Here is a 16,673-nt window from a genome sequence, read left to right as displayed (position 1 = left end):
CAAGAGTAGTCACTGGCGTATTGTGACGAGCCAGACGTTTTCAATTGGAAAGAGATCTGGAAAATGTCCTGGCCAGGGCAGCAGTCGAACATTCCAGAAAGGCCCGTACAGGACCTGCAACATGCGGTCGTGCATTATCCTGCTGAAATATAGGGTTAAGCAGGGATGGAATGAAGGATAGAACCACGGGTCGTAACACATCTGAAATGTAATGTCCACTGTTCAGAGAGCCGTCAATGCGGACAAGAGGTGACCGAGACGTGTAACCGATGGCACCCCATACCATCACGCCGGGTGATACGCCAGTATGACGATCACGAATACACGCTTCCAATGTGCGTTCACCGCGATGCCACCGAACACGGATGCGACCATCATGATGCTGTGAACAGAACCTGTATTCATCCGAAAAAATGACGTTTTGCCATTCGTGCACCCAGGTTCGTCGTTGAGTACACCATCACAGGCGCTCCTGTCTGTGGTGCAACGTCAAGGGTAACCGCTGCCATGGTCTCCGAGCTGATAGTCCATGCTGCTGCAAACGACGTCGAACAGTTCGTGCAGATGGTTGTTGTCATGCAAACGTCCCCATCTGTTGACTCAGGGATCGAGACGTGGTTGGACGATCCGTTACAGCCATGCGGATAAGATGCCTGTCATCTCGATTGTTAATTATACGAGGCCTTTGGGATCCAGCACGGCTTTCCGTATTACCCTCCTGAACCCACCGATTTCATATTCTGCTAACAGTCATTGGATCTCGACCAACGCGAGTAGCACTGTCGCGATACGATAAACCGCAATCGCGATAGTCTACAATCCGACCGTTATCAAAGTCGTAAACGTGATTGTACGCATTTCTTCTCCTTACACGAGCCATCACAACAACGTTTCACCAGGCAACGCCAGTCAACTGCTGTTTGTGTATGAGACATCGGTTGGAAACCTTCGTCATGTCAGCACGTTGTAGGTGTCGCCACGGGCGCCAACCTTGTGTGAATGCTCTGAAAAGCCAATCATTTGCATATCACAGCATCTTCTTCCTGTCGGTTAAATTTCGCGTCTGTAGCACGTCATCTTCGTGGTTTAGCAATTTTAATGGCCAGTAGTGTAACTTTACGAGTAAAGTCCTGCTCACTTTGTCCAGACCCATCTTGACTCTCTGCAACTGTACTGCACACTGATACTTGTGTTTCAACCCAACGACGCCGTACCAGTCTCAGAGCCTAACGGTATCATTCCTGTAAAATTAGGTACCCATATGGTAAATAGTTTCCCGTCCACACAGGCTCAAGTAGCGAATGTTTACAATAACCGCCCTATACATTGGACAACTAAAGAGCGAGTGAGCGAGCTCGCTAGCCGCATCAGAGAGACACCTACCGTCAATCACATGAATCGCCAACTTACAACTGGCGTCAAAGCAAACTTTTAGTTTCGACGTGTAAGTTAAAGTTCACCCCAGGTCTCTATATTCTGTCATCTAAAAGATATAGCTTTGAGAAATCGTACGAATATTTTTAAACAACATAATTAGTAAATTAGTAATGAGATTTCCTACAAAATAATGCAGCCTGCCATCTTTCATGATAGAGCGATCCATAATGATGAATTTGGGTGCTGATTTCAAAGAACGTAACCGAAAAGTGCGCTGTACCAGCATGCGAACCGAACTCCCTGGATGCCCATCCTAATTTGGGTTTCTTTCGCTTTCACTATGTCGCTTGAGCCGAATGTTGGGCTTCGATTAAATCATGTCACATTCAGAAACATCTTGAAACAAATCTCTCCTGCTGTTAATGTAACTAGTGTGTTAAGGATCTATAACTGTTCTTCGCGGACCTAATGTGACCGCGCGACTTGGTCATCACACAGTTCGTCCCGGCTGGTCCCGGCGGAGGTTCGAGTCCTCCCTCGGGCATGGGTGTGTGTGTTTGTCCTTAGGATAATTTAGGTTAAGTAGTGTGTAAGCTTAGGGACTGATGACCTTAGCAGTTAAGTCCCATAAGATTTCACACACATTTGAACATTTTGAACAGTTCGTCCATATTTATGGTATCTGCAGAGCTTGACCAGATATGAAAGACGTAAGTGGGAGCTCCAGATGGCCAAGCATTTAGGTAAAGCAGCACTTTGGGAGCGCGTACCGTGAGATACGAGTCAGCTAGTGATTTCCAAGAAGCGTTTGGCGCAGCGAAAAGGGCAGAGAAATGTGATCCGAGGTCATAGGTCCAGTCCCTATGCGCTTTGTAGCCGAGCGGTTCTAGGAGCTTCAGTCTGGAACCGCGCGACCGCTACGGTCGCAGGTTCGAATCCTGCCCGGGCATGGATGTGTGTGATGTCCTTAGGTTAGTTAGGTTTAAGTAGTTCTAAGTTCTAGGGGACTGATGACCTCAGATGTTAAGTCCCATAGTGCTCAGAGCCATTGGAGCCCTATGCACCAACTTCTTTCTATTTTTAATTGCTAATACTGCAAATAAACCGAAATAACGCGCAGTATATTGTAATTATTAGCATTTTCACAATAGCCATCAAAATAAAGGGCAAAGGAAAATTTGGGCTAACAAATTTCCAGAACAGGATTGCACTTACAACTCAAAAAGGAATCTGCAAATAACTTTCAAAGATGGAATTGTAATTAAAGCGTACTGTACTCTGTATTCAGTTACTTTCAATTTGACCTTGCGATGAGAAATAATCTTTTATGAATGTAAAGTAAGTTTGTTTCTCTGCAGAAGCTTCAAAACAACCATGTAATCGTAAAAATGCGGCGCTTTACGTATGCAAGATGCAGAGAAGAATACTGGTTACCCCATTTCTACTGTGAATATATTCCCAGAACATGTAAACCATCAACTGAAAAACAATAAAATGATATGATTTAATAAACGAATTTCTTGTATGCACGTTACAATCCTTTACTGGAAATTTTTTTGCAGAGTCCTCGAGGTTGCAGTAAGTACAATCTATTTTTGGAAATTTATTTGCACTCCCAAAATTCTCCTTTGCCTTTTCTTTTCATGCCTTTATTAATAAATACGATACATTGATTATAATTTCGGTTCATTTGCAGTGTAACGTAGAAGTTAAGAATCACAAAAAAGGGTTGCCACGCAGGGATTTGACCCCATGACATTCGACTTAACTGTTGTGTACTTTTTCCGCTGCGCTAGTGCTGCTCGGAAACTGCTTTAATTTAAATGGCGCACCCCTTGCCCAGACAGAGCCAAAAATACTGTTTTTCCTTAGCGCTTGGCCGTCTTGAGCTCTCTCTTTTGTCACTTTCATTTCTGGCTAAGCCCTGCACAAACCACAAATTTTTGACGAAGTTCGTGATGGCAAATAAGTGCGATCTCCTTGTGAGCTGGGGTAGACTGCATGTTCCCACAGGAAATTCTAATGAGTGCTCCGATATTACACACTAATTAGCTGATTACAATAGACAACAGAGGAAGTAATACTTCGGATTACCGTTCCTAGGCAGACGCAATTGGCAGGATTCGTGATCTGCCTGCAGTGACTCTATTTATTTTATTTTATCGTATGGCTAGCCCCCCCCCTCCCCCCCTTCGGTGACCTGCAGTCGATGAGGATGATAGGATGATGATGACGACAGCACAACACCCAGTCCCTGGACGGAGAAAATTCTCCGACCCAGCCGGGAATCGAACCCGGGCCCAGAGGACTGGCAATCCGTCAGCTATCGGGGGCGGACTGCACTGAAGTGATCTCTGCTAGGAATAGTAATCCGAAATATTACTCAGCGGGCTTGGAAGCTGTGAGGTGGCAGCCCCATCACCAAGCTTAACCTGCAAAACGATCGTAAAGCTGCCCGGAGACTTTATACATACTGGCTCTCTTCACAATTCACAGCCTCAGATGAAAAAGGATGGATCATGGAGATAACCTCGGCACGTCAAGAATAAATGATTAGGTATTACGGATAGAATGAAAATTGGTGCATAGAACTTAACAGGGATTGGAAACGAGGAAATGGAGCTAGAATATAAATTAAGAAATAAAACATATAGCTATTGCAGTAGAAACAAAAAAGAAGTTGAAATGCACAACAGATCTTGGTTACTGTACAGTGCTATACAGAGAACACAAACATGTGTCTTTAAGGGATACCGTCTGGAACAAGAAAGTATCAGGAAATTTTATCAAATTCGGCAACAGAAATATTTGCTAGACTCTATAACTGTTTAGGATATAGAGAAAGAAAAGCAAAATATTAAAGAATGCATAAAAAATTAAATGATCGTATGGCAGTGACCGCCGGGAATCTCCACACGGGGAAGTTCGCTCGCTAAGTTACATGCCTTTCCAGTTGACGCTGCAATGGGCGCCTTGCATGTCGATGGTGATGAAAACAACACAACACCCAGCCCCCTGCGGAGAAAATCCCTAATCTGGCCGGGAATCGAAACCGAGCCCCATGCACGGCAGTCAGACGCGCTGACCGCTCAGCTAACAAAGCGGACAAAGAATGGATAGAAAGAGCGGCATATGAGGCACTGAGGAAAAATAAGAACTTAAGGAAAAAGGAATGATTAAGGGTTTGCAATTAAGTTATCTCACAGACCATTGAAGGAAACGATAGATCCCATAAAGAAAAGCCCTGCAGAATAAAACGCCAGGAACTGAAGGGTAGTGTAAGCATGGAATCATTTTATAACTAAAGCAGAACAAGATATACGAGGGACGCAAACTTTAGTCTGTAAATAATGAAATACTTAAACAGAACGGAGAAAGATACTGCAGAACTAAATATAATTAACGAAGATCAGTGGAAAGAATTTTATAAAATATTGTGGCTGATAGAAGATCCAGAATTCAAGGATAAGGAGGGGATCGCATCACGTAATGGTAGAAGAATCACCAGTAGTTTTATAAATTACTAAGAACAGGAAAGCACGTGGACCAGATAGCATTAAACTATGCTGGCCTCTTTTGCAATTTTAGATTATTACATTTATTTAATGAATATTGACACTGTTCTAAAATACCAAATTCTTGGTAAATATCAGAAGTAATATCAATTTCTTAAAAATTCAAAGAAACAATTGTGAAAACTATAGAGGAATTTGTCTCCTAAGCTCAGCCTATAAAATATTTGCAAAAATAATCAATAATAGTTTAAGAGCCATAACAGAGACTCTCCTATTAGAAGAACAATGTGGATTGCAGAAAGGCCATTCATGCAGTGATAATATATTTAACAAACAAAAATTTCTTAGGAACAACGACAAGTCAACTTAGAAACACATAGCTTTCATTTGCTTCGAAAAAGCTTTTGACAGTGTGAACAGAAACAAACTGAGGGACATAACGCTGGATGTACTAGACATCTTACTGAAGCTGTAGAAAGCTTATATACTGACATAAAAATAAAACGTGGCAATAATAAAACAGAAGGAATCGCTACCAATAAGGGACTCACACAACGCTGTATCTTGTCACCAACCTTATTAATGTATATATAAATGACTCGATCCTCCCCCCCCCCCCCCCCAATGAACCATGGACCTTGCCGTTGGTGGGGAGGCTTGCGTGCCTCAGCGATACAGATAACCGTACCGTAGGTGCAACCACAACGGAGGGGTATCTGTTGAGAGGCCAGACAAACGTGTGGTTCCTGAAGAGGGGCAGCAGCCTTTTCAGTAGTTGCAAGGGCAACAGTCTGGATGACTGACTGATCTGGCCTTGTAACAATAACCAAAACGGCCTTTCAGTGCTGGTGCTGCGAACGGCTGAAAGCAAGGGGAAACTACGGCCGTAATTTTTCCCGAGGGCATGCAGCTTTACTGTATGATTAAATGATGGTGGCGCCCTCATGGGTAAAATATTCCGGAGGTAAAATAGTCCCCCATTCGGATCTTCGGACGGGGACTACTCAGGAGGACGTCGATATCAGAAGAAAGAAAACTGGCGTTCTACGGATCGGAGCATGGAATGCCAGATCCCTTAATCGGGCAGGTAGGTTAGAAAATTTAAAAAGGGAAATGGATAGGTTAAAGTTATAGTGGGAATTAGTGAAGTTCGGTGGCAGGAGGAACAAGACTCCTGGTCAGGTGAATACAGGGTTATCAATACAAAATCAAATAGGGGTAATGCAGGAGTAGGTATAATAATGAATAAAAAAAATAGGAGTGTGGGTAAGCTACTACAAACAGCATAGTGAACGCATTATTGTGGCGAAGATAGATACGAAGCCCACGCCTACCACCGTAGTACAAGTTTATATGCCAACTAGCTCCACAGATGACGAAGAGATTGATGAAATGTATGATGAGATAAAAGACGTTATTCAGATAGTGAAGGAAGATGAAAATTTAATAGTCATGGGTGACTGGAATTCGGTAGTAGGAAAAAAAGAAGGAAACGCAGCAGGTGAATATGGAATGGGGGTGAGAAACGAAAGAGGAAGCCGCCTGGTAGTATTTTGCACAGAGCATAACTTAATCATGTCTAACACTTGGTTCAAGAATCACGAAAGAAGGTTGTATACGTGGAAGAAGCCTGGAGATACTGACAGGTTTCAGATAGATTATCTAATGGTAAGACAGAGATTTAGGAACCAGGTTTTAAATTGTAAGGTATTTTCAGGGGCAGATGTGTACTCTGACCACAATCTATTGGTTATGAACTGTAGATTAAAACTGAAAAAACTGCAGAAAGGTGGGAATTTAAGGAGTCGGGATCTGGATAAACTGACAGAACCAGAGGTTGTAGAGAGTTTCAGGGAGAGCATTGGGGAACGATTGAGCAGAATGGGGGAAAGAAATACAGTAGAAGAAGAATGGGTAGCTTTGAGGGATGAAATAGTGAAGGTTGCAGAGGATCAAGTAGGAAGACGAGGGCTATTAGAAATCCTTGGGTAACAGAAAATATATTGAATTTAATTGTTGTAAGGAGAAAATATAAAAATGCAGTAAATGAAGCTGGCCAAAAGGAATACAAACATCTTAAAAATGAGATCGACAGGAAGTGCAAAATGGCTAAGCAGGGATGTCTAGAGGACAAATGTAAGGATGTAGAGGCGCATATCACTAGGGGTAAGATAGATACTGCCTACAGGAAAATTAAAGAGACTTTTGGTGAAACGAGAACCACTTGTATGAATATCAAAAGCTCAGATGGAAACCCAGTTCTAAGCAAAGAAAGCAGGAAGGTGGAAGGAGTATGTAGTCTGTACAAGGGTGATGTACTTCAGGTCAATATTATGGAAATGGAAGAGGAGGTAGATGAAATGGGAGATACAATACTGCGTGAGGAGTTTGACAGAGCACTGAAAGACCTGAGTCGAGACAAGGCCCCCGGAGTAGACAACATTCCATTAGAACTACTGGCGGTCTTGGGAGAGCCAGTCCTGACAAAACTCTACCACCTGGTGAGCAAGATGTATGAGACAGGCGAAATACGCTCAGACTTCAAGAAGAATATAATAATTCCAATCCCAAAGAAATCAGGTGCTGACAGATGTGAAAATTACCGATCTATCAGTTTAATAAACCATGGCTGCAAAATACTAACACTAATTCTTTACAGACGAATGGAAAAAACTGGTAGAAGCTGACCTTGGGGAAGATCAGTTTGGATTCCGTAGAAATGATGGAACACGTGAGTCAATACTGACCCTTCGACTTATCTTAGAAAATAGATTAAGGAAAGGCAAACCTACGTTTCTAGCAAAATTTGTAGACTTAGAGAAAGCTTTTGACAATGTTGACTGGAATACTCTTTTTCACATTCTGAAGGTGGTAGGAGTAAAATACAGGGAGCGAAAGGCTATTTACAATTTGTACAGAAACCAGATGGTAGTTATAAGAGTCGAGGGGCATGAAAGGGAAGCAGTGGTTGGAAAGGGAGTGAGACAGGGTAGTAGCCTCTCCCTGATATTATTCGATCTGTATATTGAGCAAGCAGTAAAGGAAACAAAAGAAAAATTCGGAGTAGGTATTAAAATCCATGGAGAAGAAATAAAAACTTTGAGGTTCATCGATGACTTTGTAATTCTGTCAGAGACAGCAAAGGACCTGGAAGAGCAACTGAAAGGAATGGACAGTGTCTTGAAAGGAGGATATAAGATGAACACCAACAAAAGCAAAACGAGGATGATGGAATGTAGTCGAATTAAATCGGGTGATGCTGAGGGCATTAGATTAGGAAATGAGACGCTTAAAGTAGTAAAGGAGTTTTACTATTTGGGGAGCAAAATAAATGATGATGGTCGAAGTAGAGAGGATATGAAATGTAGACTGACAATGGCAAGGAAAGCGTTTCTGAAGAAGAGAAATTTGTTAACATCGAGTATAGATTTAAGTGTCAGGAAGTCATTTCTGTACGTATTTGTATGGAGTGTGACCAGGTATGCAAGTGAAACGTGGACGATAAATAGTTTGGACAAGAAGAGAATAGAAGCTTTCGAAATCTGGTGCTACAGAAGAATGCTGAAGATTAGATGGGTAGATCACTTAACTAATGAGGAGGTATTGAACAGAATTACAGAGAGGAGAAATTTGTGACACAACTTGACTAGAAGAAGCGATCGGTTGGTTGGACATGTTCTGAGGCATCATGGGATCACCAATTTAGTATTGGAGGGCAGCGTGGAGGGTAAATATCGTAGAGGGAGACCAAGAGATGAATACACTAAGCAGATTCATAAGGATGTAGATTGCAGTAGGTACTGGGAGATGAAGAAGCTTGCACAGGATAGAGTAGTATGGAGAGCTGCATCAAACCAGTCTCTGGGCTGAAGACCACAACAACAACAAATGACTTGAGTAAGAACTTTAGTAAGAATGTAAATCTGAGTATACTGATTAGTAGAAATAAATATGTTATTATACTGGGTGGTTATAATTAAACTTTCCCTATTTAACAAGTTACAATGTGGAAACCAATTACCGTACGAGTACCAAACTTGGTAACATTAATGTCGAGAGTATGGAGTGCATGCTGTCCATGCGTCACAGCGTAACCGTCCAGTTCCAACCATAACCACCAGGTGCCGTGATCTGTCATAGTGATTCATAGTCTCACACACCTGATTAGTCGCAGTGCACTTGGTGACGTGTCAGCATGAGCTTAGACTAAAGGAGCAGGGCATTATGGGTGAAACTCAACAGTAATGCCGCAGATGCACTTCGCGAATATCGCCGGATGAAAGAATTACGGAGTGTGTGTGAATTCCTAAGGGACCAAACTGCTGAGGTCATCGGTCCTAGACTTACACACTACGTAAACTAACTTACGCTTAGATCAACACACAGGCACCCACGCCCGAGGGAGAACTCGAATCTCCGGCGGGAGGTGCCGCGCAATCCGTGACAGGGCAACTCTAACCACGCGGTCACTACGCGCGGTGAAAGGATTTGGAAGGGTCCTCTTTCTGCTTGCTGTGCGGAGCATGGTGAAGACGTTCGAATCAAGTGGAGAACTGGGCGTCGCTCTGGGAAGAGGCTGACGACTCGTTGCACCACAGGTGGTTGATGAAACCGCTGTTACGGCAGTGTTATGTACATAGTTCCGCGTAGTCAGCGCGTACACAACTTTCCCACTAGAGCGCGCCCCGCTGAGCACCACAGCGCAGGCGCAGCGCGAGTCCGTCTCCGCACTACGAGATGGCGCTGTCTTAGAGACGGACCAAATTCTGCTTCCGCCGATTCGCGTATTAATATCTAAAGCAGCCAATGAGATTGCAGCTAACGTAGAACCTTTTCTCCTCGCGGATCACACTCGCGCAGTGATACCTGAACGCGCGAGGTATTATAACGAGTGTGCAGACCTCCGATTAATTAGTCTGCATCAGTCTGCGTCAGTCTGCATTAGTCTGCATTAGTCCATAGTCAAGTTTCAGTCTGCGCCTAATAAGATTATCATATTCCTGTACATAGCCATGAAGAGAAATGTATAGACACTTTGTCAAGTATCAGAGATATGTGAGAACAAGATTAACGCACCAAGACCAAAGGAACTTCAGATTGTCGATTGTAAATAGCATCCAGAACCAAGTTAAGTTATTTTTATGATGGTTATTATTTTAATAAATGTGTTTGAAAATTAATCAAGTTCTGTTTAAAGTTGGTCACCGTCAATCTGCTACTCTAAGCGTGCAAGTGGCATTTCTATCGTCTGACCTAACGGCAGAAGATAAACACGCCACGATAAGACCACGAGACATATTGCTGACACTCGCCTAGAGCGACAAGTCAAATAATCTGATCGTGTGTGTACCGAAGGTCTTCCAGTACGCACACCATAGGCAGACAACGCGCGCACAATTCCCAATCGTCAGGCAACGAGCGTGCTGTGTCACGACAGTTGAACATCCCGTGGCCCACTGTACGGGAGGAGCTTCGAACCATTCTCAAAATGTATCCGTACAAGACCCATATCGTACAGCAGCTGTCAGAAGGACGCAGAATGACGTGTTGACTTTGCTCTCCACTTTCTCTCAAGGATTGACGAAGGCTGGCCATGGACCCTCCTATTGGCAGACGAAACTCATTTTTCTCTGACGGGTGAGGTGAACACAGAGAATTGCCCAGTGCGAGGATCTTCCTCTCCAGTCATTGTGCATGAAGTTACTCTGTGTGGCTTCACTGCTACGTTCATCATTGGCCCATTCTTTTTTTAACTGGTTGGCGCTCAAGGATCAAAGCCGTGCAGTCTGACTGACCAGCGTTACTGCGATATGCTTCGCCAGCATGTTATACCCGCCCTACAGGAGAGAGACGCATTGAACTCAATAATTTTCATCCAAGATGGGGCCCCACCGCACATCACTCGTGAAGTTCGCCTGCTTCTCCGAAACACATTTGGAAATCATCGAATTATCACCCTATAGTTTCCAAATGCTTGGCCAGTACGGTCACCTCACTCCGTTTGATTTCTGGTTGTGGGGGTACCTGAAGGATAGGGTTTACCAGGAACATTCACACATGTGCTTATATAAAGCGTATCATATCAAGAGACATAGCCAGCATACCTACGGACATGCTTCGTTCTGCTGTGCAGAGTGCAATCTTGCGCTTTCAGACTCTCCTGGGCACTTCAGAAATGGTTCAAATGGCTCTGAGCACTATGGGACTTAACATCTGAGGTCACCAGTCCCCTAGAACTTAGAACTACTCAGACCTAACTAACATAAGGACATCACAGACATCCATGCCCGAGGCAGGATTCGAACCTGCGACCGTTGCGGTCGCGCGGTTCCAGACTGAAGCGCTAGAACCGCTCGGCCACACTGGCCGGCTCTCCTGGGCACTGATGGGCGCCATATTGCGCAGCTTTTGTAGCAGTAATGGTATCGGTATGTAATGGTATGATGTACCGTATCAGCACATTAAAGGTGTTTCAGTTGAACTGACTCTGCATTATTTCTCTTTCCCATGCCATTGAACTTAATGTTACCAAGTCTGGTTCTCGTGCGGTAATTAGTTTCTGTGTTATAACGTGTTAAATAGGGAAGTCTGATTGCAACAATCGGTACTTATGTACGCAAATGATGTTACAGTTTTGAAGTAAGTGAAGATGAGCTACAAAAATCAGTCTATAAATTACATCAATAAGGGAATTTTCTCAGGAGCGAGTAGAGGTATCAAGTTGAAGTTTATGTCAAATATTCAGGTATACGGTCCCTTGGCGTACAAAAAAAAAAAAAAAAAAAAATGTTTTCCATTAATCGAATTTTTATAGCCGGCCGGAGTGGCCGAGAGGTTCTAGGCGCTACAGTCTGGAACTGCGCGACCACTACGGTCGCAGGTTCGAATCCTGCCTCGGGCATGGACGTGTGTGATGTCCTTAGGTTAGTTAGGTTTAAGTAGTTCTCAGTTCTAGGGGACTGATGACCTCAGATGTTGAGTCCCATAGTGCTCAGAGCCATCTGAACCATTTTTGAATTTTTATATCGTTCACAAATTGCTACGTCTTGTAAACTTTGCAAGCTAATTAAGGCCATAGAACAATGGTCTTTTCCGAATGTACTTCTGGCCAAACAGCGATTGTACAAGAGAGAGCCGCAGTCTGTGTTAACCTTGCCTTTTGAGTTCTTGTGGTGAAATTTCCACAGAAACTTTCATCCTCTAACATATATTTCTTTAAAAGTAAAATACAGAATTTCATTCATTTAACTTTAAAAATGTTTTAACGCAACGAAATATTTTTATAAAAATTTATGCCCTATTTCACCTTCTTGGGTGCTGTCTTCCTAAAAAAAAAAAAAAAAAAAAAAAAAAAAAAAAAAAAAAAAAAAAAAAAAAAAAAAAAAAAAAACCTCAAACACGTAATTTTTATTTCTAACCAACAAGCCAAATACAAATTTACAAAGATTTTGTTTCAAAAATTCTTTATTAACGAAAAATTTCCGTAAAAATTCTCATCCCCTATTTTACGGACTTCCAAAAACAAAAGTAATTTCCAAAAACAATTAAATACGTTGTTTTTTTATTTTTAACTGACAAGAAAAATACAAATATTCTTACCTTTAACACAGGACTCCCTTTCGGGAGGACAACGGTTCGAACCCGCTTTCGGCCATCCTGATTTAGGTTTTCCAGAATTTCCCTAAAATCGCTTCAGGCAAATACCAGAATGGTTCCTTTGAAAGGGCGCGGCCGACCTATTTCCTCTTCCTTCTCTAATCCAACGGAATCTCCTCCCAAATCAATTAATCAGTCTTAGCTTTAACTTAAAAAATGCTTTCATAATGATATATTATCATAAAAATTTTCATCCCCTGCTTCACCCCCTTAGAGGTTGAATTTCCTGAAACACTGGACAACATAATTTGTATATCTAAAAGAGAAATTAAATACCCATTTTCATTGATGTAGCTTTAAAAACGCTTTATTCGTACCTGAGAAACGATTTATGTTTAAAAAACTTTCACCAACTGTATTCCCGTTAGTGGTTGAATTTCCAAAAATACTGGACACGTATTTTTTTATTTCTGACCGATAATCTAAATACCAGTTTTCGTAATTCAAAATTGCATTAGTAGCGACATATTTTTAAAAATCCTCTCATCCCCTACTTCAGCCCCTTAGGAGTAGAATTTCGAACAATCCCTTGCTAAATGATGCCTGGAGCACAAGATCAACACCCTTTCCAAGTTTCAAGTTCTGCCCTTACGAGTTTTGGGCTAGGTGGTGATGAGTCAGTGAATTTAATCGAGAAGATAATTACAAAGTTTCATAGATTTACCTTTGAAAATGTTTTCATAATGATATATTTCCATGAAAACTTTCACCCCCTTATAAGGCTGAATTTCCAAAAACACTGAAACACACATATTTTATATCCAGCCGAGAAGTCAACTACCAGTTTTCATAAATGTATCTAAAAATGCTTTAGTAAGTCTTTAATAATGATTTGATTTAAAAAAAGATTTCACCAACTATTTCACGCCTATAGGGGTTAAATTTCCAAAAATGTTTAAACTCATATTTCTTTACTTCTGGCCAGGAAACTAAATACCAATTTTCGTATTTCTAGCTTCAAAATTGCATTAATAGCGACATGGTTTCAAAAACTCTTTCATCACCTATTTCACCGCCTTATGGGTGGGATTTGGAAACGTACCATCTTAAACAATGCCTACGATATAAAACAAATATCCTCTCGAAATGATAACTTCAGTGCGGAGTGAGGTAAGACTGCAAGCAATGAGGACAATGGACAGTGGGCGCTACACGCGTAGTGTGCGGCAAGTTGAGACCTTGGGTTGAACAGAAAGCGTGTCCGCACAGCCACAGCCGCTAAGACGACCACTCGCGTAAATCCTGGTTCGAGTCTCGGTCCGGCACAAATTTTCACTTGCCGGCTTTGCCGCTGAGATCAGTATTTCTCTTAGATCATGCATAAAAAATTTGAGCTTCTAAATCAATGCAAAAGATATAGCTGTTTATGTAATATTTTGATACTCGCAAACTCACCCATCAAAACCTATGGGGGACTTGCCGTTGATGTAGAATCATGAAATTTAGCAAGAACCAAGGTTCCACAGCACAAGTGAAGGAAAAAGGCCGAACATTGTTAATTTGTAATTACATCGCATAAAAATATTTTTTGCCATTTTTTTGTCCATCTGTTCGTCTGTTAAGGCTCCTTTTTCTCAGGAAGTTGAAATTGGTGTCAAATAATAAGATCTACGGTCCCTCGGCGGTTTAAAACACTTAAAAGCTTCTAAGTCAATACAATCAATGTACACTACTGTTGTTGCACTTCATAAACTTTCATAGCTACACTACTGGCCATTAAAATTGCTACACCAAGGAGAAATGCAGATGATAAACGGCTATTCATTAGACAAATATATTATACTAGAACGGACATGTGATTACATTTACACGCAATTTGGGTGCATACATCCTGAGAAATCAGTACCCAGAACAACCACCTCTGGCCGTATTAACGGACTTGATACGCCTGGGCATTGAGTCAAACAGAGCTTGTATGGCGTGTACAGGTACAGCTGCCCATGTAAGTTCAACACGATACCACAGTTCATCAAGAGTAGTGACTGACGTATTGTGACGAGCCAGTTGCTCGGCCACCATTGACTAGACCTTTTCAATTGGTGAGAGATCTGGAGAATGTGCTGGCCAGGCAGCAGTCGAACATTTTCTGTATCCAGAAAGGCCCGTACAGGACCTGCAACATGCGATTGTGCATTATCCTGCTGAAATGTAGGGTTTCGCAGGGATCGAATGTAGAGCCGCGGTTCGTAACACATCTGAAATGTAACGTCCACTGTTCAAAGTGCCGTCAATGCGAACAAGAGGTGACCGAGACGTGTAACCAATGGCACCCCATACCATCACGCCGGGTGATACGCCAGTATGGTGATGACGAATACACGCTTCCAATGTGTGTTCACCGCGATGTCGCCAAACACGGATGCGACCATCATGGTGCTGTAAACAGAACTTGGATTCACCCGAAAAAAATGACATTTTGCCATTCGTGCACCCAGGTTCGTCGTTGAGTACACCATCGCAGGCGCTCCTGTCTGTGATGCAGCGTCAAGGGTAACAGCAGCCATGGTCACTGAGCTGATAGTCCATGCTGCTGCAAACGTCGTCGAACTGTTTGTGCAGATGGTTGATGTCTTGCAAACGTCCCCATCTGTTGACTCAAGGATCGAGACGAGGCTGCATGATCCGTTACAGCTATGCGGATAAGATGCCTGTCATCTCGATTGCTAGCGATACGAGGCCGTTGGGATCCAGCTCGGCGTTCCGTATTACCCTCCTGAACCCACCGATTCCATTTTCTGCCAACAGCCATTGGATCTCGACCAACGCGAGCAGCAATGTCGCGACACGATAAACCGCAATCGCGATAGGCTGCAATCCGACCTTTATCAAAGTCGGAAACGTGATGGTACGCATTTCTCCTCCTTGCACGAGACATCACAACAATGTTTCACCAGGCAACGCCGGTCAACTGCTGTTTGTGTATTAGAAATCGGTTGGAAACTTTCCTCATGTCAGCACGTTGTAGGTGTCGCCAACCTTGTGTGAATGCTCTGAAAAGCTAATCATTTTCATATCACAGTATCTTCTTCCTGTCGGTTAAATTTCGCGTCTGTAGCACGTCGTCTTCGTGGTGTAGCAATTTTAATGGCCAGTAGTGTATGTCACATATTTTGATACTCACAAACTCACTCATCAAAAACTATAAATGAGCCGGCCGAAGTGGCCGTGCGGTTAAAGGCGCTGCAGTCTGGAACCGCGTGACCGCTACGGTCGTAGGTTCGAATCCTGCCTCGGGCATGGATGTTTGTGATGTCCTTAGGTTAGTTAGGTTTAACTAGTTCTAAGTTCTAGGGGACTAATGACCTCAGCAGTTGAGTCCCATAGTGCTCAGAGCCATTTGAACCATTTGAACTATAAATGAACTACCTGCATATATAATTAAGTTTGTATGGAACTCTCAGAGCGCCAGTCCTACTAACACTTGGCCGGGTTTTTTAGTTTTAAGTGACTGTTTCGCAAAACTTAGAGAACCAGAAATATTGTACAACCATACAGTTCTTTATTTTATATGTAAGTATGCGAGAAATATCTACGTCGTACAGATGTGACACACTGTAAGATCCCGATGTGCTTCGACGAGCTGGCTCTCTTGCAGGCGTACGTGTCGTGCTCGTGGGGGATCCCGCACATCGGCTACGTGCTGATGTGCTACGGCGCCGTCAACTGCGCGTCCTCGGCCGTGGTGAGCTGGGTGTCCAAGTCCGTGGGCCGCGTCGTCGTCATCTCCATCTATCTGCTGTTCTACGCGCCCATCCTGGTGACACTCTTCTTCTGGCAGCCCGACCCCACCGTCAGCACCGCCGCCTTCTTCATCTTCGTCTCATTCTGGGGGGTCACTGACAGCGCCTTTCTCGTCGTCAACGGTGAGCCTACCTCTCACCCTGTCTGGGAATCAGTGACACAGACCATTGTTTTTCAGTGTACTGAGGACTAAGAGACGTCCTCTAGAGTAACTAAAGCCTGCGGACATTTGCGGGAGTAAAATATTCTATAATGGTATGTCGTTGTCGTCGTCATTGTCATCGTTCCAGAATGAGATTTTCACTCCGCTGCAGAGTGAAAATCTCATTCTGGAAAATTCCCCAGGCTGTGGCCAAGCCATGTCTCCGCATTTATCCTTTCCTT

General features: G+C 43.0%; 1 protein-coding gene across 1 annotated transcript in view; it reads left to right on the top strand.

Annotated features, from left to right (window-relative positions):
- The window catches only part of LOC124619194 (protein unc-93 homolog A-like), a 271,654-nt gene that overhangs the window by 236,688 nt on the left and 18,293 nt on the right, over positions 1–16,673 (top strand). The window contains exon 5 of the mRNA XM_047145453.1: positions 16,144–16,411. Within this exon, the coding sequence (XP_047001409.1) occupies positions 16,144–16,411 (268 nt within the window). The remainder of the gene's footprint in view (positions 1–16,143; positions 16,412–16,673) is intronic.

This window comes from Schistocerca americana, chromosome 1 (assembly GCF_021461395.2).
Source record: "Schistocerca americana isolate TAMUIC-IGC-003095 chromosome 1, iqSchAmer2.1, whole genome shotgun sequence".
Classification (NCBI taxonomy): domain Eukaryota; kingdom Metazoa; phylum Arthropoda; class Insecta; order Orthoptera; family Acrididae; genus Schistocerca; species Schistocerca americana.
Note: the sequence above shows the minus strand (reverse complement) of the source record. Positions and strands in the feature narration are given on the sequence as shown.